Source organism: Triticum aestivum, chromosome 6B, assembly GCF_018294505.1.
Source record: "Triticum aestivum cultivar Chinese Spring chromosome 6B, IWGSC CS RefSeq v2.1, whole genome shotgun sequence".
Lineage (NCBI taxonomy): Eukaryota > Viridiplantae > Streptophyta > Magnoliopsida > Poales > Poaceae > Triticum > Triticum aestivum.
This window is the reverse complement of record NC_057810.1, coordinates 582,253,289-582,276,532: the sequence shown is the minus strand read 5'-3', so window position 1 is coordinate 582,276,532 and position 23,244 is coordinate 582,253,289. Positions and strand designations below refer to the sequence as shown.

The 23,244-nt window shown below is 43.6% G+C and overlaps 2 protein-coding genes across 3 annotated transcripts; both read left to right on the top strand.

Annotated features, from left to right (window-relative positions):
* The first annotated feature begins 380 nt into the window (after positions 1–380).
* Positions 381–14,824, top strand: LOC123138150 (mediator of RNA polymerase II transcription subunit 23). Of its 2 annotated transcripts, none has more exons than XM_044558064.1 (21): positions 381–767; positions 854–897; positions 1,190–1,289; positions 1,377–2,336; positions 3,293–3,527; positions 3,752–3,969; positions 5,149–5,362; positions 5,639–5,925; positions 6,372–6,455; positions 6,651–6,745; positions 7,065–7,227; positions 7,302–7,547; positions 8,038–8,205; positions 8,286–8,399; positions 8,515–8,640; positions 9,745–9,890; positions 11,904–12,147; positions 12,227–12,986; positions 13,125–13,306; positions 14,115–14,218; positions 14,350–14,824. In XM_044558064.1, exons 1-21 carry the CDS (start codon positions 627–629, stop codon positions 14,552–14,554), a joined length of 4,836 nt encoding a protein of 1,611 aa, XP_044413999.1. In that variant the 5' UTR covers positions 381–626; the 3' UTR covers positions 14,555–14,824. The 2 variants fall into 2 exon arrangements, with proteins under 2 accessions (XP_044413999.1, XP_044413998.1); XM_044558063.1 differs by having other exon boundaries at positions 1,371–2,336.
* Positions 14,825–15,758: 934 nt separating this feature from the next.
* Positions 15,759–17,081, top strand: LOC123134484 (MYB-like transcription factor ODO1). The gene is made up of 3 exons (XM_044553737.1): positions 15,759–16,013; positions 16,110–16,239; positions 16,330–17,081. The coding sequence occupies exons 1-3, from the start codon at positions 15,881–15,883 to the stop codon at positions 16,856–16,858; spliced, it is 792 nt and encodes a 263-aa protein (XP_044409672.1). The 5' UTR covers positions 15,759–15,880; the 3' UTR covers positions 16,859–17,081.
* The last annotated feature ends 6,163 nt before the right edge of the window (positions 17,082–23,244 follow it).

Genomic DNA, 23,244 nt, shown 5'->3' with positions numbered 1-23,244 from the left:
TACGAGGGCGAATGGTGTCGGAGTGGAGGTGCCGGGGGGGAGGGTAGGGGGGAGAATGGCCTACATGGCACCAACCGGCGGGCCAGGGGAGGACAAGGCCGGACGCTGAGCGCGCCCACGCTGACGCAGACCCGCGTCAAAATTGGACCGAAAATGGATCGCGAGAGGATGAAAAACGAATGACCGTCCGTTAGGACCACCGCGTTGGGTCGTGATTTGTGTCTGTTTTGATTAAAACACGTAGGAACGGAAAAAATGACTGTAATGCGTTGGAGTTGGCCAGGGGACTCACACCGGAGGAAGAACGAGTGACAAGTCTAGGGTAGAGGTCAACCTAGATCTTTACTTTGTCACCTATCAGTTCTTCTTTCCGGCGTACGAGACCACCCGTCAGAGCGTTCAGCCCTCTGTCTCTGACCCCCAACCTCGGCCCGAAGCAGCGGCTCGGATCAGGCTTCAAACCTCAGGGCTACACATCACGCCGTCCGTCCCGTCTCTCTCCCCAAACGCGGCGGCACCAGGCTGCTGCTCGGCTGCTCCCACACTCCTTCTAAACCCCCACTCCCCGACGTTCCCCTCCCGGTCGGGGTCGGACAGCCGCACCGCTCGCCGGCGACGCGTCAGAGATGGACGGGGGCCACGGGCAGAGGCAGCCGCTGTCGCCGGCGATCTCGGCCTCGGCGGTGCTGCCGCACCAGCGGCAGATGCAGCTCCTCCAGCACCCGGCGCGCCCGGCAATCGCCGATCTCTTCACCCTGTACCTCGGCGTGCGTGCCCATCCCTTCCCCCCAATCTTTCACCGTACGCTCTCGCCAAACCCTAGTTCTGACCCTGCGTGCCCGTGGCCTTGCAGGTGAACTCGAAGCAGCGAGCCGAGGACCCGACGAGGGAGACCTCGTAAGTTGCTTCCTCTCCTGTGTGCTTCAAATTGGGTTGGATTTCGTGCGTAGTGCCGTATTAGTATTTGGTTAAGGTGGTATGGTAGATGATGCCAGATTTTGTTTGTGGCACCGTTATTTGTTTTACTGCATATGGCGTTAGCTGAGCGCATGAGGATTATTATGCCTTCTTAATGTCATATTATGCTGACAATTCTGAAATAGCTCGTGCAACCCTGGTGTGGTAGCTGTCTTTCTTGTACATTGTCTTATAGCACCTGTTCTGTACTCTGACCACGCGAATTATTCAGGAACAAGCTGCAGAAGAGAGTATCTGCTCATAACAGAGATCTGCCTCCCCGCGACGAGCAGTTCATTTCAGATTTTGAGCAGTTGTGCATGCCGTTTCCGGTAAGCAGAAGCATTGCACAGATATTCATTTGACCACAGGGCAAAAACAGAAGAGATTGATTATGTTTCCCTTTTTCTTAGGAGCAGGAGCAGTTACAGGCTGTCACAGAATCAGTTCTCATCTCATTTGTTCTGCAATGCAGTAGCCATGCTCCACAATCTCAGTTCCTGCTCTTTGCTACGCGGTGCCTCTGCGCTCGTGGCCACCTCAGATGGGACAGTCTCATTCCATCTCTACTTACTGTAGTTTCCTCCGCCGAGGCACCAATGGGCCAAGGGGGTTCTGTGACTGTTGGTGGCCCTGTGTCTTCTTCATCAGCTATTGCAGTGCCAAATGCTCCAAGCTTTCACGCTTCAAATCCTACGTCTCCCTTGTCAGCAATGAACACTATAGGATCTCCTACTCAATCTGGTATTGATCAACCTGTAGGGGCAAATGTGTCACCCATGAAGGCGGCTGAGTTCTCTACTCTTGGGCAGCCTGGTACAACATCAAGAGGTGACCAGTCCCGCGGAGGAGCACAAGTTAGCTACCTGCATCATTTATCCTGTAGGATTATTTTAGCTGGTCTGGAGTCCAATTTGAAGCCAGCTACTCATGCTGTGATATTCCATCATATGGTAAATTGGCTAGTCAATTGGGACCAGAGACCCCATGGCGTGGATGAAGCTGATACAGTGCAAACTTCTAGGATCGGAAGGCCCGTGCATGAATGGATGCATCTATGCTTAGACGTGATTTGGATTTTAGTTGATGAAGAGAAATGTCGCATTCCATTCTATGAGCTTGTTCGCAGCAACTTGCAGTTTCTGGAGAACATTCCTGATGATGATGCAGTGATTTGCATCATTATGGAGATCCATAGGAGGAGGGACATGGTGTGCATGCACATGCAAATGTTGGATCAACACCTTCACTGCCCAACATTTGGAACTCATCGGTTCTTGTCACAATCCTATCCAAGCATAGCTGGTGAATCTGTTGCTAATTTGCGTTATTCTCCTATTACTTATCCCAGTGTTCTGGGTGAGCCACTGCATGGAGAGGTAATATTACCCTTTTTTCAATAATTAGCCACATCTTTCCTTTTATGCCTACTTTTCCCATGGATTGTTATATTATACATGCATTGAAGCCCCCGGTCAAGCTCATGCTACCTCCATTCCAATCTATAAGGCGTGCATACATCTAAAGATTTAACTTTGACCATCAGTTAGATCAATAATATACAAGTCGTATGTCCTAAAAATTATACTATTGGAAACTTCTTTCGAATACAAATTCAACAATATAATTTTCGTGGCATATAATCTACATTTCGTTGATTAAATTGATGGTCAAACTTGTTTTGTGGAATGCGTGTGCGCCTTATAAACTCGAACGGAGGGAGTAGTGTTTACTATTACCTCCATGCAGAAATACTTCTATGGAGATTATTTTGATAGCAAGCACATATCATGAAGGTTTTAAACTTAAGCAAATAATTAGATAGAAAAGATAAGTGAAATGTCCTTGTGAATACCCAAGAGAATGAGGGAGGAATAAGTTAATGTACAAACATTCTCTATTCACCAACATTTTTGGAAAGGCAGAATTGTGTGAACACATTCTGAGATAGATTTTGCTAATGCTATTTTCACGTGGCCGTATTAGATAGTTTTATGTATATTAGTGATTCTCATGTGGTCATGTTAGATGTATTTATTATTGTCTAAAGCTGCTATAGTTCAAGTGCAATGTTTTTAAAACGGTTTATGTTTAGTTACAAAGGGATCACTATTTTTTTCTATGGTTTAGTGGTTCAGTACTGCAAATACAAACAATACTATTTATTTGCGGGTGTCTTGCACATTATTGATACAATATTCATCGTTATGATTGATCATAAATTATATGCAAGATGCATGAAGTTACACACGAAACAAGTGAAATGAAGCAACTAAAAACTGTTAGGCAACAAACTTGGGCAGGATACCAAAGCTTACATTGCATTCTTGTTTAGGATCTTGCAAACTCTATTCCAAAGGGGGGTTTCGACTGGGAACGTGCTCTGCGTTGCTTGAGGCATGCTCTCCGCACAACTCCATCACCAGATTGGTGGAGACGCGTTCTTCTTGTTGCTCCTTGTTACAGATCACATTCTCAAACATCAACACCAGGAGCTGTTTTCTCACCAGATATGATTGGTGAGGCAGTTGCTGACAGGACAATTGAACTACTGAAGTTAACTAACTCAGGTTAGCATCTGGGAGCTTCACTGTTTGTCGATTCGAGTACAGATCCCTTCTCAAGTGGGTGGATTCCAGATGTACATGGATGCTCACCCCTTTTACTAAATGCCCTTTTTAGGCATGCACCTTTTTTGTTAAGAATATAAATCTGCTTGTCGGATATTCGTATGGAGTTATTAATTATTGCCTGCTGCCTATGCACTCATTACAGCTCTGTCATACTATTGCAGAAACTCAGTGTTGGCAAGATTGGCTTTTGTTTGCAGATATCTTTTTCTTCCTAATGAAAAGTGGCTGTATTGATTTTCTCGATTTTGTGGACAAGCTTGCATCTCGAGTAACAAATGGTGATCAACAGATTCTACGCAGTAATCATGTCACATGGTTGCTTGCACAGATTATCCGTATTGAGATTGTGATGAACACACTTAGTTCGGACCCAAGGAAGGTGATATACTCTTGTATGATGATATGTACATATTTCTTCTTTTCTCTAGTTACTTAAATTCAGTTCTTTAGTTCTTTACGAGAGATGTAGGTGAGGCAATGACAATACTCCCTCCGATCCATATTAATTGTCGTTGATTTAGTACAATCCACGACTGTACTAAATCAACGACAATTAGTATGGATCGAAGGGATACCAAGTTAGTGACAATTAATATGTATCGGAGGCAGTAGATTTTGTTAAACCTTACAAGAAGGTATCTACACGGTTGACAGAGTGTGTACACGGGGGGAGGGGGGGGGGGCGCAATCAAGGAGGAAGTGAGTCGTGGGCAATCAAAGAAGATGATGTGTATCTGAGTTGGTGTCCACAGACAGAGAGTCCAATAGAATTCCAACATATAAGGTGCTGAAGGGGCAGCTCCAGAAAAGACGACCCCTGGTTTTCAGTTCTTCTGGATTGCAGAGCACACAGTTCGAGTCCTCAGTGACATTGAATGTTATGCCTACGAGACATGCCAATGGCGCTGAGTATCATTCTGTAGGAGCTATGCAAAGGTCTTAAGCTTGGAAGTGCATTTGCGGTTCCAAATCTGCTGTATAGGCGTGATCCTGGAGGAAAAGGAAGCATAGCCCTGTATATGGTGCAAATGTCATTGCTTTCCTTAGTTAACATGATGGTCGAGGAGGAGCTGTCGGAGATCGTATGTTCATCAATGGCTGCGATGAAGGGGGAAGTGGAGTGCGATTCTTATTTGATGACTGGGTGTTGTAAAAAGGCTATTCTGTTGTGGAATATTATTAAATGCACTTTATCTGGTCTACACTCAATTTGTTTAACACTAACAAACTGTTACAGATAATAACAATACATGACTAACTTCACGTTTAAGAGCTGTAAAATCTAAAATGATTACCGTTTTGTTATATCGGATAATATTTTTATTTTTTTATGCTTCCTTTTGTTACTTGTCTTATTGTATTTGTCTTAGTTTCACAGTTGCATGTTCATTGTAACTACATAATACTCCCTCCGTCCGAAAATACTTGTCATCAGAATGAATAAAAAGGGATGTATCTAGAACTAAAATACGTCCAAATGCATCCCCTTTTGTTTATTTTGATGACAAGTATTTCCGGACGGAGGGAGTATCATTCTAATTATTTGCTGTTCTGTCAGGTTGAAACGACACGCAAGATAATTTCATTCCACAAAGAAGACAAAAGCCTTGATCCTAATAACATCAGCCCTCAAAGTATTCTTCTTGATTTCATAAGTAGCAGCCAGACTTTGCGCATTTGGTCTTTCAACACTTCAATTAGAGAGCATTTGAACAGCGATCAGCTTCAAAAAGGCAAACAGATAGATGAGTGGTGGAAACAGATGACAAAAGGTACTTGTGCCCTAGATTTACCATCATGCTCTGCTTTGTAAAAATTCTGGCTAAATCAAGAGTTCATTAAAAGGGATATGTGTAGATAGGCCAGGAACTAATTAAATGTAGGAAAATCCTTGTTTGCATTACATAATAACACTAGAATTGGGAATGCAGGCGATGCATGTTATTTCATTGAGAGATGCTTGGCTGCAAACCATTTTTGTAATTTGCAATTTTGCCTTCCTTAATGTATCTACTGATAAATTGGAAACATTTCCCCCCTTGAAATAGCTTCGGGAGAGAGAATGATAGATTTTATGAACTTGGATGAGCGAGCAATGGGCATGTTTTGGGTTCTCTCGTTCACCATGGCACAACCAGCATGTGATGCAGTCATGACCTGGTTTACATCAGCTGGAGGGGCAGAATTCATGCAGGGACCCAATATGCAACCAAATGAAAGAGTGACGATGATGCATGAAACTTACCCTTTGTCAATGGCGTTGCTTTCTGGGTTGTCTATCAACTTGTGTTTGAAGCTTGCTTACCAGCTTGAAGAGACTATATTTCTTGGCCAGGTAAAACTTTAAAAAATTACGCTGCTGCTAATACCCTAGTTGCATTTACATTTCTGTTCTGTATTTAGCTTTATAAAGCCCACCACAACTTTTTATTCAGACTATAAGCTTTGTGGTTGTTAATTTTATATACATTAGTTGATACATAAATAGAAAATAGCTTAGTTCGCATATGGTTTCACATGATCAAAACAATTTCTGTGAATAATTCTTCTGCTCATTTAAATAGCAATTGCTGTTACAGTTCTGCTAACAATATATGAACCTGTGACTATCTGTTTTAAAATTATGACATCATTTGCAATCTTGACTGGAAATATATCTTTCTCGAAGTATGCATACAGTCACAATTATCTGTTCTTTTGGTTTGATTGCTAATTCTCATCTATCTTTAGATGCCATACAGTTGATATTGCTATTTTAATCTTAACTCTGTTCTTTGATAGGCTGTTCCTAGCATTGCTATGGTGGAAACCTACGTTAGGTTGCTGCTTATAACACCACATTCATTGTTCCGCCCACATTTTACGGTAAGTTTTGCTACCTGTTAATGTGATCTGTATTCTTCATATGGAGCTTCTGCCAGACTGACTGTTGTTTTCCTCTGATTTCCGAATTACTTTTTGTAATTGTAACTTATAACCCTAAGGGTCCCCTGTTCTGAGTTCGTGCAAATTATGGTCTTATGGAAATTCTGATACATTCGTGCTATTTAAACTTGGCAGACACTAACCCAAAGATCGCCATCTATTCTGAGCAAATCTGGTGTGTCTTTGCTCCTACTTGAGATACTGAATTACAGACTACTTCCTCTGTACAGGTAATTCTTTACCTAATTTGATTTTTAGTTTTTTCTTCTTCTTTTTATTAAAAGAAAAGTAGCTTTGGCACAGCAAAAGATTGGAATCTTTACCTGAGTGTTTCTTTTCCCATCTCTTTCTCCTTTCTTTTCACCTCATTCGAAATGCCTTCTATATTGTGCATATAGAGATTTACCCTTCTAAACTGATCTCAGCATAATAATACATGAATTTCCTTTTGTTTTGCAGTCCTTTAGAAAATCCTCAAAGTCTGCGTCTTTTGTTGATTATATCATTGTGCGTTTCTTATTTTCTTACATCATTATGGATCTTTTGTAGGTATCACGGAAAAAGCAAGGCATTGATGTATGATGTCACAAAGATAATATCAATGATTAAGGGAAAACGTGGAGAGCATCGCCTTTTTAGATTAGCTGAAAATTTGTGCATGAACTTAATTCTCTCACTGAGAGACTTCTTTTTGGTGAAAAAAGAGTTGAAGGTAAAAAGAATACACATTTTTCTTTAGAAATTCGACTATCACTAGTTTGTGGAGTGACTTCTATGTTTATGTAGGGACCAACTGAGTTTACTGAAACGCTTAACCGCATAACCATAATAAGCCTTGCGATCACCATCAAGACACGTGGAATCGCCGAGGTTGAACACATGGTTTATCTTCAACCACTATTGGAGCAAATTATGGCAACCAGTCAGCATACATGGTCAGAAAAGACTCTACGTTATTTTCCTCCCCTTATTCGTGACTTTTTAACGGTTAGGGCGGATAAGAGGGGACAAGCTATCCAAGCATGGCAGCAGGTATAATTTTTTGGGGACACATGTTTGGCCATTTATATCCGTATGCATCTACTGATCACCATCTTGGGTAGTTTGTAGCTCATTTTTGTTGAGGATTGATTAGTTATGCTTCTGTTTGCTAAATCTTTTTTAGCTTGTAATAACTGCTCTTCTTATTTGTGGATAGTTTGGTGGAGAATGTATTATCAGTTGTATGCACCATTTATGTACTATTAGCATTAGGAAATGCCATTAAATATATACCTCCAGAGTGATATTATCACATATTCACATTTTGCTACTTTATGGTTAAGTTGAATAAATATGGTCTCTGTGACCTGAAAATGCAGCATTTCCACATGCTTGTTCTGGCCATGTGTAAGAGTATAATATCGCCAAAGGTCTTGGATTGATTTCTTTAACTTGCTATCATATGTTTTTGAGATTATTGTGCCAGGCGCCCGGGCCACATTGTTCTTCACCTTTAATTTTGACAATACTCTCATTTCAGGCAGAAACTACTGTTATCAATCAATGCAACCAGCTACTGTCACCATCCGCTGAGCCGAACTATGTCATGACTTATTTGAGCCATAGTTTCCCTCAGCATCGTCGCTATCTATGCGCTGGTGCTTGGATGCTAATGAATGGGCATCCTGAGATCAACAGCGCAAATCTTGTATGATTTTATTTTTTGTGATTACTTCCATACGAGGGTTGTCAGTTACTCTATACATGTGCTGCTTGATCTTATCGCAGGCTCGTGTCTTGAGAGAGTTTTCACCTGAAGAAGTTACTGCAAATATTTATACAATGGTTGATGTTCTTCTGCATCATATCCAGCTTGAGCTTCAACGGGGGCATCTAGTGCAGGTGACACAAGATTATTTTTTTGTTACAAAAGTTGTCTCTTTGCCTTTTTGTTTTTTGTGGTTTTCCTTTTCTAGTAGCTTGCGTCTAAATTTTTCTGGTCGCTTATTTTTTGCAGGATTTACTTTCCAAAGCAATCACGAATCTTGCATTCTTTGTCTGGACACATGAGTTAGTTCCACTGGACATTGTGCTACTAGCTCTTATTGACAGGGATGATGATCCTTATGCTTTACGTCTTGTGGTAGGTCCTCTTAAAACAATTAGGTTTGAATCCCATATTTCTGTTACATCATTAGTTCAATAACCACTATTTAGTTACCAACTGACTGTTTCCCAGTTGTTAGATAGCTTTAAACATTCTACTAAAAACCAGTTCAACAGCTGTTCATGCAAATATTGAAAGCAGCTAATCTAATAGAATGGTTTTTGAGTTTAGGGTTGATAAGTAGACTCTCGCCAGAGTTCAGGGTTGAAAGCCAGACACTTTTTTTTATTCTATTTGCAATTTTTAAAGCTTGCACAAGTTGTTTAATGCATGGATATGGTAACACGCTACAGTTTTTGTATTAGTCATTAAAAGAGTAACAGAGGGCAGCATGTGGATGCCTTTTGGTAACACATTACTATTATCAAAGTGTCGTAGGAATAGACATAGAGTACCCTGCTGTATATAGGAGGGCAGCACAAGGGCACCACCGTACGGGGCCAGAGATCTGGCTGGCGGTCACCAGTGGTTGAGCTCCAGCTCTGTGGAGGGCGTGGAACTTGAGGAGCTCGGGGATGATGTGTGGGTGCGAAGGGCATCGTAAGCTGTCAGGGGCTCACGGATGGCTGTAGAGGGGAGCTCTCGGGCCATTGCCGCTGTTTTCTCCCAAATCTTAGACACCTTCATCGGGAGATGGGAGGAGATTAGACTGGGATGGGGAAAGTGGAAAACTACAGAGGATCTCCTTATATATATGCGCTGGCAGTTTGCTTGTAAATAATGTGTAGTGCGGGGAAGTCTCCTGTGGAAGGTTTGGCAAGGGGCTGCAGGAAGCAACTCTGGTGGCGCTTCTCCACCCCAGTGTAAAGCCGACAGGTGTTTGTTGAGTGTGTGCTTCTAGAGGGTTAGAAACACCACAAGCTGAAGCACAAGCCCAAACAAACAGGGTCTTCTGAGTACCAACCAGTGCCTGAGCTGGCTAATTTCTACTCTAAGTAACAACTAGATTTTCGTCTGTGTATACCAAAGTAATTAGAAAGCATTGTACTCGGACAGATTTGATGTTTTAAAACTGACTAGTTGCTTCATCTGTGCATGCTAAAGCTTGGACTTGCTTTGATGATAAATTTAACATTACAGATAAGTCTGCTTGAAAGATCTGAACTTCAGCACAGAATTAAAGCATTCTGCAGTTCTCGTTCTCCTGAGCATTGGCTAAAAAATCAACCTCCAAAAAGAGCTGAGCTCCAGAAAGCTCTTGGTAACCATCTTTCATGGAAGGACCGGTAAGTGCAATCTTTTAATTGATATTCAAGTCCAGTGTTTTAGTTAAATATGCAATTATGCATTTGGAATTTGAACGATATATAACATATTCGTTGAAAACATGCGTAAAGCAGGTTCATTTTTAACCTTAATTGTCTTTTGAATAGCAATACCAACTAGCTATTTGATTGAAAATTTGCTTGTTAATCTGATTGCCCGGTACAGTCTGATATATTTGGATCTGTAGATAAATTCGAGCGTACTGTGCTTAGTTTATCTTTAGTCAGTGGCGTTTCTTGGTATGCCTGATAAGTACTTGTCCATTTATTTCCCAGCCTTAAATTGAACCATCCCTGTTTTTATCTGAATCTCGCTGGTTTGGGAAACCCTTGTCCTATTCCCAACCATATATGGCCACTAGTAATAGACTTCCTGAACATTCTTAAGGGTGGATGTAAGATGCCTTTTTCTACGGATTGCTGTGATTAGATTTTACTTTAGCAATGGATCATATATCTACTTTACCCGGTTAAAGAACATATCTACTTTCTTCTGCATTTGTTTTTTGTTTGTAAAATCATCTTGATGTTTTAAGTGGCGTGCATTTTTCATGATTCAACTTTGTAAGTAACTAAAAGCAAGGTTTAGTGGTAGAAAAGCAATACATTGTAATGAAATTGATCAAAGTTTAGTTTTGAGTTTTCGACAATTCTTCCAATTTGCTGCTCGGGCCAGTGCCAATAGTCTCAATATGTAGGGTGGAAACGGATTGGATGCTGACTAGATGGTACTCTAACCAGTTTCTTTTCCATATTTTCAAAACGAGTACAGATGCAAATACGGATGTTGTCGAACACGAGGACAGCTCGGGTGCTACTTGAATACAATTATCCTAATTTTTTGCGAGGTTAAATATCCTAAAACTTTGACGACACACTATAGGGCACTTGATATTGCTGTTGATTGATGACATATGATGAACAGTGGTTCACTTGATCTCTTCTTTGGTTGTTCAAGGCTTCCAGCGGCACAATATATTCCCTCCGTAAAGAAATGTAAGAGTGTTTAGATCACTAAAGTAGTGATCTAAATGCTCTTATATTTCTTCAGAGGGAGTACCAGCTAACAAGTCTTAGAGCTGGGCAGCAAACTAGTTTGGCATTTTATCTGTAAAAGTGTGAGTCATAATTAAGTGCATGGTAGATTTTTGTCCAGCTCTTTACGCATGCATCTTGATTCCTGAAAGCAACACCGTGACGTGATTGATTACTACTGTATGGTCATGTAATTACCGTGCGCGATGGAAGCTGAAAGGAGTAGGAGCGTGCCTGCGTGGAGAAGAAAGCGGAAGAGTTGCATGGAGGGCACTAGTGTGAAGAGGGCGACGTGCAAGTTGCTTGGCAAGGGATGCGACTGAGGTGTCTGATGCCAGAGCTTTGGCACTTTCCTTGCTAAATGGGCTGAGATCTAAGGGGACAGCCGCACCGGGTCAGGGAGCTGGATAGTTTTTACTCCGACACTGATACATTCGATTTCAAAATTAGTATCCTCGTCTTTTTCCAATGCCACATCTGCATTTATATCTGGATATTAAGTCCCCATATTGTCAGGATCCAGATTTGATTCTGATTCGGATGCAGATATTTCATCCCATAGTAGCCTTTTCTTGAATACGGACATCAGATAATTTGTATTATCTAGTGCTAGTTTCCACCCTTAACAATATGTTGCTCCGGTTCAGAGGGGCTGATGCACCTACAGAAAATCCCTACAAAGTGAGCCCAATAATTAATTTGCAGTTTGGGACGCAGGGGTAGTTAGAAGGGTGTGCTAGCCTCAATCCCCTGGCTGATACATATATCTCTTTACTTTCTATGTTTATATTACCTTGTAGACTTGTACCATGGCATATTATGTTGATTTGGGTATATTTGACTTTTTAAATCATATTTCTGTTGGTATATTTTGCCCTTTTGGGTTTCTGTGCAAAAGTTATTGAAGCTTGATTCACTATAGTTGTTTTATGAATGCAGCTATCCTCCCTTTTTCGATGACATTGCTGCCCGCTTGCTTCCAGTCATCCCACTGATAATTTATAGGCTTATTGAGAATGATGCTACAGATATCGCAGACAGGGTTCTCGCATTTTATTCTACCTTTCTCGCTTTCCACCCACTGAGATTTACATTTGTGCGGGATATTCTTGCATACTTCTATGGTCATCTTCCAAGCAAGTTAATTGTCCGGATCCTCAACGTGCTGGGTGTTAGCACCAAGGTAAACCCCTGTTTCTTTTCTGGAAACTCTTCTAGCTGTCCAGTTCTATTCGTTCATACTAATGGTGATCATTTTACAGACTCCTTTCTCAGAATCCTTTGCTCAATATTTAGGGTCTTCAAATTCTTCTATTTGCCCACCACCAGAATATTTTGCCAACCTTTTGCTAGGCCTTGTTAATAATGTCATACCTCCTTTGAGTAGCAAGTCCAAATCAAACCCAGCAGATGCTTCTGGCGGACGCACAAATTTCAGCAAGCCTCATGCATCTACGCAAGCTGGTGGAAATAGTAACGCTGATGCTCAGAGGGCATTTTATCAAAATCAGGATCCTGGGTCATACACACAGCTTGTCTTGGAAACAGCAGCTATTGAGATTCTCTCACTTCCTGTGCCAGCTTCTCAAATAGTGTCCTCTCTAGTTCAATTAATAGCTCATGTACAAGCAATGCTTATACAGTCAAATACTGGTCAAGGAATGTCTGGTGGTTTGGGCCAAAACTCTGGGCTGCCAACTTCTCCTTCAGGTGCGGGTGCTGAGTCGGCAGGTGCCAGCCGAGGAAACACTTCAGCAAGTGGAATCAGCGCGAACTTTGTTTCTAGAAGTGGCTACTCTTGTCAGCAGTTGTCTGTTTTGATGATTCAAGCATGTGGCTTCTTGCTGGCACAACTCCCACCAGAATTTCACATGCAACTTTACTCAGAAGCAGCTCGAATCATAAAAGATTGTCGTTGGCTTTCTGACAGTTCGAGACCTGTGAAAGAGCTTAACTCAGCTGTTGGTTACGCACTTCTGGACCCAACATGGGCTTCTCAAGACAGTACATCGACAGCCATCGGTACCGCAAGACATTTTTGTTTACTGTGTTTTTACCCCATTTCAGCTTAAACATTTGGGCCCATTCAGCTCATTGTTAATTTAATACAGTTATACCATTTTGTGCTCTGGTTATATGTTTGTTCTGCCTTGATTGCAGGTAACATTGTGGCCCTTCTACACTCATTTTTTAGCAATCTTCCTCAAGAGTGGCTGGAATCTTCACATACTGTCATCAAACATCTCCGGCCAGTGACTTCAGTTGCCATGTTGAGAATTGCCTTCCGCATATTGGGCCCCTTATTGCCTCGTCTAGCCTTTGCTCGACCTCTATTCATGAAGGTATGCCTGGTTTTCCCTTTGTACTTCCTAGTTACTAAAAGAATGTATAATTTGGATTTACAGCTGTTTTGAACAAATTTCTACGATATATGTTACACCTGTAATCTCAATAATCAAAGCAAGATCATGTTCCAACATGGCTTCTATTCTGTCTTCTGTTTCAGAAACTTCACACTGAAAAAAGCATTGCTAGCCTCTTTCCAATGTACTCCCTCCGATCCATATTACTTGTCGTTGCTTTAGTACAACTTTGTACTGAAGTTGTACTAAAGCAGTGACAAGTAATATGGACCGGAGGGAGTAGTATTTTTTGTCTATTTAAAGACTGCAAATCCTATAGGAATGTTTTTCCTATATATATGTTTGGAACAGGGAATGAGTTTCTAGGATTCTTACGGAATGACTCTCAACAGTTCCTCTCGTGCATTCATATAGGCTCGCAGTCATATATCACTAGGCCCTACACTTGTCTGATTTGCTCTGTTGTGTCTTCGACACAATTGAGCTGTAAGTGTGCCCTTGCTCTCCGAAGGAAATAAATGAATGCATGTTATTGATTGTTCCCCACGACCCAATGTTTTCATACATGCGAAGAGCTTCATGCAGGCCAAAGGCGTCCGAGACCACAACATCCGCTCTTGCTATATCACTAGTTTTCATCATTTTCGCACCAACAGAAACACCATTTTTCTTTACTCCACCAGCCCCTGCTCTCTGCTGGCTTCACCGGTGGTCCGATATATTGTTGTACGAAGTACAGTTTATTTGTTGTTCTGTACTAATTTTCTCGTGTCCTCGGGATCTGCAGACACTGGCTTTGCTGTTCAATGTGTTGGGGGATGTGTTTGGGAAGAACTCTCAGGCCTCACCTCATGTGCCGGCATCAGAAATTGGAGACATCATTGACTTTGTGTAAGATACTCCTAATCCTTGCTGAAAATTCTCGGGCATGGACTACATGTATCTTCCCATTCTGTGCTCAATCGTTAATTCAATGTCTAACTTCTCATATGAGCTACTTCATGTTCTCGTCGCGAAAACAGGCATCATGCCGTCATGTATGAAGGTCAAGGCGGCCCGGTTCAGAGTACCAGCAAACCTAAAGTGGAGATACTGACATTGTGCGGGAAAGTGGTGGATATGCTTCGGCCTGACGTGCAGCATCTCCTGTCCCACCTCAAGACCGATCCAACCTCGTCGATTTACGCGGCGACCCATCCAAAGCTAGCGCAACAACACCCATCCTAAGCTAGAGCACAACATGGATGATGTAGAATAGTGTACACCTGGAGTGCTGCGGCTCGGCTGATTTCGCTGTACAGGCCTGAGCGCCAAGCGGCTTTAACCAGTTAACTCGCTGCCAGACCGGAACCTGGAGTTTATCTCAACGGTTAGGGGCAGATTGTCCGTTGGATCTTGTGTTGTAACCCATATATATGTAGCAGTGGTGTAGATTGCGACGTTTATCATCTAAAAATTTAATTTGTCTGTCTAAAGTCAAAACATATTTACTGTCAACTCCATGCAAGCGCTTGTGCATTTCGTTCGTCGCTTCATGGCTGCAACTCATTGGCTGGAGTTAGCGGCAGTCGGTTGTAAGTAGTACTACCCCTTTTCCTCTGATGCTGCAGTGCAGGACACAGCTCGTTTGGTCGATGGTCACGGTCAGGGGTTACCCGTCGTGACACCGATCTGAGCCGAGCAAGTAAGAGCGCATCGCGTGCTTGCAAGGTTTGTCACGGAGCAGGAGCCAAGGACGGACGGACCCTTGTCGCCGGTGGCCATCAGACGCTCGCTGGTATACCCGTGTCGTGAGCCGTGGACATCGCGTCACAGTGGCGCGCTGCGTGCAAGACGGCTTCTTTCCGGTTGGGGTGGCCAGGAAATTTTCGGTTTTTTCCACGTTAACATAGCCCGCACTCCTGTGCAAACTACAGTCGTCGTTGTACTGCTGACCGGCGAGCAAGTTCACCAGTGTCAGCTATGCCTCGTAAACATCAGTGGTCACTTCTCTAAATTTTCAACAGTATACCCCGGGTTCAAATCCCTATGTTCACGTGTTGGGCACGGTACAAAGTTTGTGCGAAAATCCACACGTTTCCGAGCCTCCCACGGTTCATTCAGCCCCTTTATTCTCCGATAGGTAGATATATACCGCCGCGGTGATTAGCAAGCAAGGTCCACGTAGTACGTGCCTGGTAATCCGTGGCCCGTTTTCTCCTGCTGCTAATCCGTGGTCGGGTGCACCGCCTAGCAGAATGAAACACCATGCGTATATGCATGCATGGTCCACCTGTGTGGGTGAGGCCGAGGCCGGTTGATGAGATTCAGAGCGAGCAGAGGCCGGCTCACACGTACTGGGGCTCTGCTCGCCACGTGCGCGTGGCCCCTTTCCACTTCCGGCCGCACCTATTAATCCCCCGCTACGCGCCTCCGCTCCCACATTAAGGCCAAACTTCTTCCTCCTGGGACTGACTGATTCCCTCGAGACTCGAGCAAGCGCCTGCCCCTGCCGCCTCCCTTCCCAGCTCAGCTCGCTCGCTCACTGGTGCTCGTCCGGCTCGACCGACAGAGATGGGCAGGCAGCCATGCTGCGAGAAGGTGGGCCTGAAGAAGGGGCCGTGGACGGCGGAGGAGGACCAGAAGCTCGTCGCCTTCCTCCTCTCCCACGGCCATTGCTGCTGGAGGCTCGTCCCCAAGCTCGCAGGTCAGCGACGCTTACACCCGTATATGCATGGCGACGGTTCGGCTCGGCCACCCTGCAAACGCATACATTTGGTCTCAGACTCTCAATCGCATGCAGGGCTGCTGAGGTGCGGCAAGAGCTGCCGCCTGCGGTGGACCAACTACCTGCGCCCCGATCTCAAGCGTGGCCTCCTCTCCGACGACGAGGAGAAGCTCGTCATCGACCTCCACTCGCAGCTCGGCAACAGGTGTGTGTCCAGCTCGATTCCTCCCCTCCGGAGTCCGGACATTTTTCTGCATGTTCGCGTCGTGAATTCTGTTCTTGTGCTGCGGCGCAGATGGTCCAAGATCGCGGCGCGGCTGCCGGGCAGGACGGACAACGAGATCAAGAACCACTGGAACACCCACATCAGGAAGAAGCTCAAGAAGATGGGCCTCGACCCCGTCACGCACCAGCCCGTCGCCGCCTCCCGCGCCGACCCCCTCCAGGACCCGCAGCAGGACCCCCACTGCGACGGCAAAGCCTCGTCCCAAGAATCGGCCGGCTACGGCACCGGCGCTAGCGCCGAGGAGGAGGCGCTGACGAGCGCCGAGCCGAAGCAGGGCGCCACCTGCTCTGCCTCCACCGCGTCGGCCGTGTCGCCGTCCCCCTGCTCCTCCTCGTCCGCCTCGGCCTCGGCCTCCGCCGCGACGCCCGGCGGCGCCGACGTGGACTGGCCGGACCCCCTCGACCTCTTCCAGGTCGACGCCATCATCGACATGGACTGGGCCAGCATCTTGTCCGGTAGCGGCGGCGGCGGCGACATTGGCGTCGATCTCTTCGACCAGTGCTCCGACGTCGGCTTCGATCAAGAAGTGTGGATGTGATCAAGCGGCTGTTAGTATTCGAATCGAGGGTTAGAATTAGATTGCGTCACTCACTCAGAGTCACCTCCTTCTGTTTTCCTCTCACTCGCTTGCTCTCTCCGTGCTCTGTTTTCTTTGGTTTCTTGGGAGAGAATTCGTCAGTGTTCATGTCCGTGCATGCATGCATGCTTGCTTGTTGATAAGGAATGAGAGAAATGTTGACTGTGCTTATGAAAATTGATTATATGCGAAGAAAGTGTCAAGAAGCAGTTCACTGGATCATCGATCACGGTATGATCTTTGGTTCAGCACGCTCATGCACACGCACAAAAGAACAAACATTCCCACCCATCCCCTATAAACATATTCAATTCTGAAAGCGAAAAGCTAAGCCTTTCGTCAAAGAAAAATGTTTTGTTTTATGAACATGGCTGAATAGTATTTGTGCATGCACGCTCCAATGATGGACTGCGGCAGAGACTCCCTGGAATGAAAGCTCAGTACTTCCGGGACCAGTTTGGAAGTGTGAGGAGTGCTTTTGCAATAGTAGTGGACTACTTAAGTTCAAGATGTCTGTTGCTAATATAACCAAACACCGATTAGTTAAATAAGAAAGGCTCCATGCACAAAAGCATCCTTGTGTAGATAATCCAAAAAGAAAAAGAAGATCATTAAAAAATCAGTACTCAAAGAAAGATCATTCAAAAAATTTATGGCCGCAGCCTTGTAAACCTTCTCTTTGCCAGGTCTCGAGAAGCATCCTTCCGATCACCGGGAGCATAATTCTCCTTGATTTGACCGTTAGGCTTTGTTCGGATTGAGTGCGTTTTTTCGCGAAATACCAGGGAGCACAAGAAAAGACCCCCAATAAAAACAGGCCTGTTTTTGATAAATAAGAAAAAAACAATAAAATAACAGGCCTTTAGATATACACATTGTTTTGCTTGGTTCGTTTGCATCAACACCTAAATAATTACATACAATAAAACCTTCATGAACTGAATATTTTACTTTTATGTTACATTTGAGAACCCCTTGAACGCCTTCTCAAAGGGTTGTCAAAATTCTAATTAGACCTTATTTACTTATTTATATATAATAGAGCGGTACATATATGCTTTCCAGTTACACAAGAAAAAGTGTTTCGCAAACTAAAAGTACTTGTATCACAAGTCAAGGCAAGGACAACTCAGTAGATAGTCACTTTTAGACCATGCTTGTGCACAATTGAATCTACGGTATACTGAAATGGCTTATTTCCCACTCATAAAAGACTCATTTCATATCTGGGATGGATTCCAATTTTGGTCTTTGAAAGACTTGATTGGTTGGGAGATACTCCACTCTCCAGACAATATGCATGCTTTACTTTACGCTGGAGAGGAAAAAAATGACATTGTGACACATGTCATGGGCACTGCTCCTTTAATTTGTCCTTCAGGGGAATCGTTGGGGCAGAATCTGCTTAACGCGTATGACCTTTTTACATGAGTAGGTCAAACGCATTTAGTTGTGACAAGAAATATATTTAGTTGATATCTATATCAAAATATGGGTTTCTCCATGAAGTCCTCGTATACAATACTGGCACACCTAGGTGCTCATTCTCAATCATTAAATCTGGAAAACTAAAAGAATCAAAGGGGAGGGGGTTATGCTCACCGAGCACTAAAAAAAATACACTTCCGTGATGATACATGTTTGTCACAGTAGGTCACGTTTTCTGTCATGCATGTACATCCATGACGATTTTATGACAGAATCAAGATAGTCATACATGTGCTGTCGTAGAAGTGTTCCATGACAATACCGAAATTATCATCACGGAAGTGTCCACTTCCATGACGATAAATAGCGCGTCATGGAAGTGCTTTCGTCAAGGATAACTGACACGTGGCATCCACCGTAACGGGTCGCCGTTAAGCTATCGGGTTTCAGTTTGGATCCGATAACCCGTTAACCGCCTCGACCAATGAAGATTTTCCACGTGTAAAATTCTGATTCGCCTTAGTATCCACGTGTCAGCTCCGGGTTGGGACAAGTGTCATCAAGCGAGTGGACGGGACGAGCCTATGGTACGTCGACATGTGCCTCGTCCCAACAGTGGCCCATTTAGGTTAAATGGCCGGGCCTGTCAAAATAAGCGGGCCGACCCATTAGCGGCCTACTTGAGTCATGCCCATTCACAAGCACGACCCATACAAGTTACACATAATTGGTCCATCAAAGGCTCATTCTAGATTTGACAATTTTCAGCTCATCGTCAGTTCCAACCCGTTAACGGCCCGCTACGTCTTTGGGCCCAATTACGACCTGACCTTCTTTCGGTCTGTTAGCAGCCCATCGTCAGTTCCGGCCCGTTAACGGCCCAATATGTCTTTCGGCCTTTTCTCGGCCCATTCCGCGGTTGGGCTAACTTCTAGCCCATTGTGACTTTCAGCCTTTCCTCGGCCCATTAGGTAAATGGGCCAATTCCTAGTCCATTTTGTCTTTCGGCCTGTTAACGGCCCGCACAATAGTTGGGCCTTTGACGGTGCAACCTGATTTTGGGTCCATTAGCAGCCCACGTTCCGCAGGGCACAATTTCAGCCCGACGCGACTTTTGGCCTGTTAAAAGCCTAGTTTGCAAATTGGGCCTCTTCTGGCCCAAAACACTTTCGGCCTCTTACTAGCCCGTCAAGTAAAAGGGCCGAGACAAAATTGACATTTATTTTGGCCTGCTAGGGCCCGCGGGCCATTTCCATTTATACAACCCTATCGAGCTTTCGGCCTGTTAACTGCCTGCTAAGAGCCATTGTTACGATGGGCCACATCGTTTGGGATCCACTAAACATTAAGTTGCTCGGCCCAATTAAGGCCCGCTTTGACTTACATGTTTGTTCGTTCGGATGGCGTCTAGGTAATGTTTGGGCGTGTTGGCCCCTGTTTCAACGATATACCATATACAAAGAATTATCCTATCTATACTATTGCCTCTAAAAAACCCGCACTATACAATAAAGAGACTAAGGCATAGAAACGAAGAATAATCCTACACTATACAATAAAGAAATTATAGCAGATTATACCCATTGGGCATTATAGTTCGGCGTTCGGCATCAGTAATAATAAAGCGTACACAAACAACAATTACATAGACTGGGCAAATACATCATGGACACGCATCAACAGAACATACCATTTGAACTATAATCTCTTCAGAAAATAGGATTGGCCGGATTCAGATAGCATAAATTTTAGTCTGCAAAATCTGCAATTCCTTTGTGGTTACCTCAATGTCTTGTTTCATTTTTTTGACTCCTGCATCTAATACGTGCAAGTCCAATCTCAACATGTTGACTGCATGTTGAGAATCATGTACACGTTGTATTGCCACCTCTAGTTGATGCTCGAGAATATCAACACATTCCAATTGCAATCCATAATCATTTATTAACGGCCATGCCATACTGCTTTTAGATCTTTGTGTTGATGTTAGTTCATCCTAAAATATTTTTGTAAATACACATGAGTAGAGCAAAAATATAGTTACAACAGTGAAGCGAGCAAGACAGACTATTTTGTACATGGCAAAACAGGACTAACAATAATGTTACACGTCATGAAGCATAAGCAGGTGGTATTTTAAAAATTATAAAAATGGTAGTCTGTGCAGCCGCATACATAAATCTCTCTTAGCTCACCAGAGGAGCATGATGTTGGGGCCAAATCCAAAACACAGACAGGTTACAAATTTAGACCACACACAATCAAGATGCATTTTTATGAATAGTTTATCTTGTGAGAGAAAATGATGAACATGGGAAGGCCTTATTTGCAAATGTGGAGAGGAGTGTGGGTATCTTTTTGTGAAATTGCCATAGTTTCCTTCCTATCCGTCAGATATAAATCGGACGACCTATATTGCAGGATGACAGACACACCATCATCACCAACTCTGTTTTTTTATAAAAGTATGTAATCAAGATCCTAGTAATGATAGGGAGGCTAATGATGTGAATATGTGTTTGGTTATGACATTTATGACATCGACAACTCTACCATAGCAGGAAGCAGTTTCACACTGTTCACTACTATAAGATGTTTTAGATATTTAAAAGTAGACTACATTCGTAATGAGTGAACAAACACATTAAAATGTGTTTACATACATCTGATTTACAAAACAGTTAGAACATCATATAGAAGTGAGCAGAGGGGTTTTTAATCAATGGCCAAATGATTGGTTACAGGTGAAGAACCCTACGCAAGGACAATGTCAGACAAATAGGATCTCCTGGTAATTGTAATACAGTGACTTACCATAACTGGTTGAACAGGCTCAGCGCTGCTCCTCCTTCTCTTACAAGACTCCTTCCTAACATCTTGTACTTGGAAATCCTCAACTTATCTTCATTGCACCCCCTCTGCAAGGTGACACAAACTAGTTATTAGTCTCCTTGGAAGATAAATATGCATACTTTCCAGTTTGTGAACAACACAAAAGGATGAGTTTATAACAAAACAACACCACATAATGAAACATGCCACATCTCTTGCACACAATGAAATGAGCATTTACTATGTGTGCACTGTGTAAAAACTAGGCATACCTTCGAACTGGATCTCCAGGTACTCTTGGAGAGCCTATTTTAGTGTACACCCAAACCTTTATGTCACCTATGGTTATACAAGCCCCCACTATAGTAGCCCTTAGTGTTTAAATCGTTGACAAGCTCTGTTAGGTCAAGAATAGTAAGTAATCAAAGCAAACAGTCCTAGTATGGTTGGCTGATACAAACAAGCAATTGAACATATGTGTAAGAAAATCTTGCACAACACTGAATTACATATCAAGAAAAGAAGCATAGAAGGAGGCTTAAAGACCATCAATTGACTGGCCAGATTTAAGGGGTATTTAAACATCATGTGCAACATATGAACTAACATAAACATTGCATATTTCAGATTCTATAATGAAATGCACATGTATTAGGTTATGCCATGTATGATGCCTAAATGTACACTATAGCATGCAAGAGTGATTCATCATTGCATGCACAATTGAGTTGCAGGTTAAGGGCCAGTTCTCTTTTGACTTTTCAGAGCTTATTGTCAAATAAGCCAGAAAAGATGTAAAGAAGTCGTTTTTGAGTTATGGGTTTGGGCTTAACTTATTTCGCTTTGGGGAGGGGGGGGGGGGTGCTTCGGGTCGAAGCTCACTAAAAATTGAAGGGAAGGGGAATAGCGAAATGACTCGGTTGTCTGCCTATATTACACTCAGAATGCCACTGCTCACGCCTGCGTCACACCTGACCCTCAAGTAAAAACAATCACGCAAGCGTTCATTGCCCTGCCCGCTTGCATCTCCTCTCCCCTTTTCCTCTACCTCGATCCCCTGCCTATAGCGCTAGGGTTCCTCCAGCGAGCCGTCGCCACTGGTCCCATCTGGCCTGCTCCTCGATGATGCTCTGTCCAGCTAGGCTACATGGCCGGTGGGTAGGGCCAAATCTTCCTGGCTGCTCCTCCCTCTAGCACCACCCCTCACTCTCATGGTCTCCAGCAGCTGCTCCGCTATGGCCCGTCCAACGCACTACTCTGCCGGTCGCTGCACAACTACGGCCGATGCCCCACTCCAGCAGAAGGCACCTCGTCCCCCTCCCCTCCTGCCAGGCCGTGGCCTTGAGGTGCTGTTGAAGGATGAACTCATCGAACAAGGTGAGGATCTTCTCTGAATTTTTTTTGCCAAATTTTCATCTTGATCCACTATACAATGAATTGCTATGATCGAGCTGTTGTTGTTGCTGCTATATGATGCATTGCTATGAGCTGCTCCTGTTGCTGCTATATGATGAATTGCTATGAGCTGCTGATGCCATATGATGAATTACTATGAGTTGGTGCTGCTGCTGCTATATGATGAGTTGCTATAAGGTGCTCCTGATGTTGCTATATGATGAATTGCTATGAGTTGCTACTATTGCTGCTATATGATGAATTGCTATGAGCTCCTGCTGGTATATGATGAATTACTAGCTGCTGCTGTACGATGAGTTGCTATGAGCTGCTGCTGCTGCTCGGCCCGGGCGTTCGGTCTTTTCGGTTTGTTTAGTCCGGACTTTTTGGTCTTTAAAAAGTTCGGTCTTCTATAATTGAAGACCAAAATAATTTCGGTCTTTTCGGTTATTCACTATTCGGTCTTCGGTCTTCGATCCGACCAAACACACCAAATTAATTGCTAGAACTCAGATTTATGTTACTTCCAGTACCACCTGTATACAAACTACATAGAGTACAAAGCATGTACAAACGTGTGTGTATCGAGACAACAAATGTTTGTATAGAGGAAGCATGTACAAAGGTGTGTGTACCGAGACAACAAATGTTTGTATAGAGGCGCATGTGTACATAAGAACAATTCAAACAAG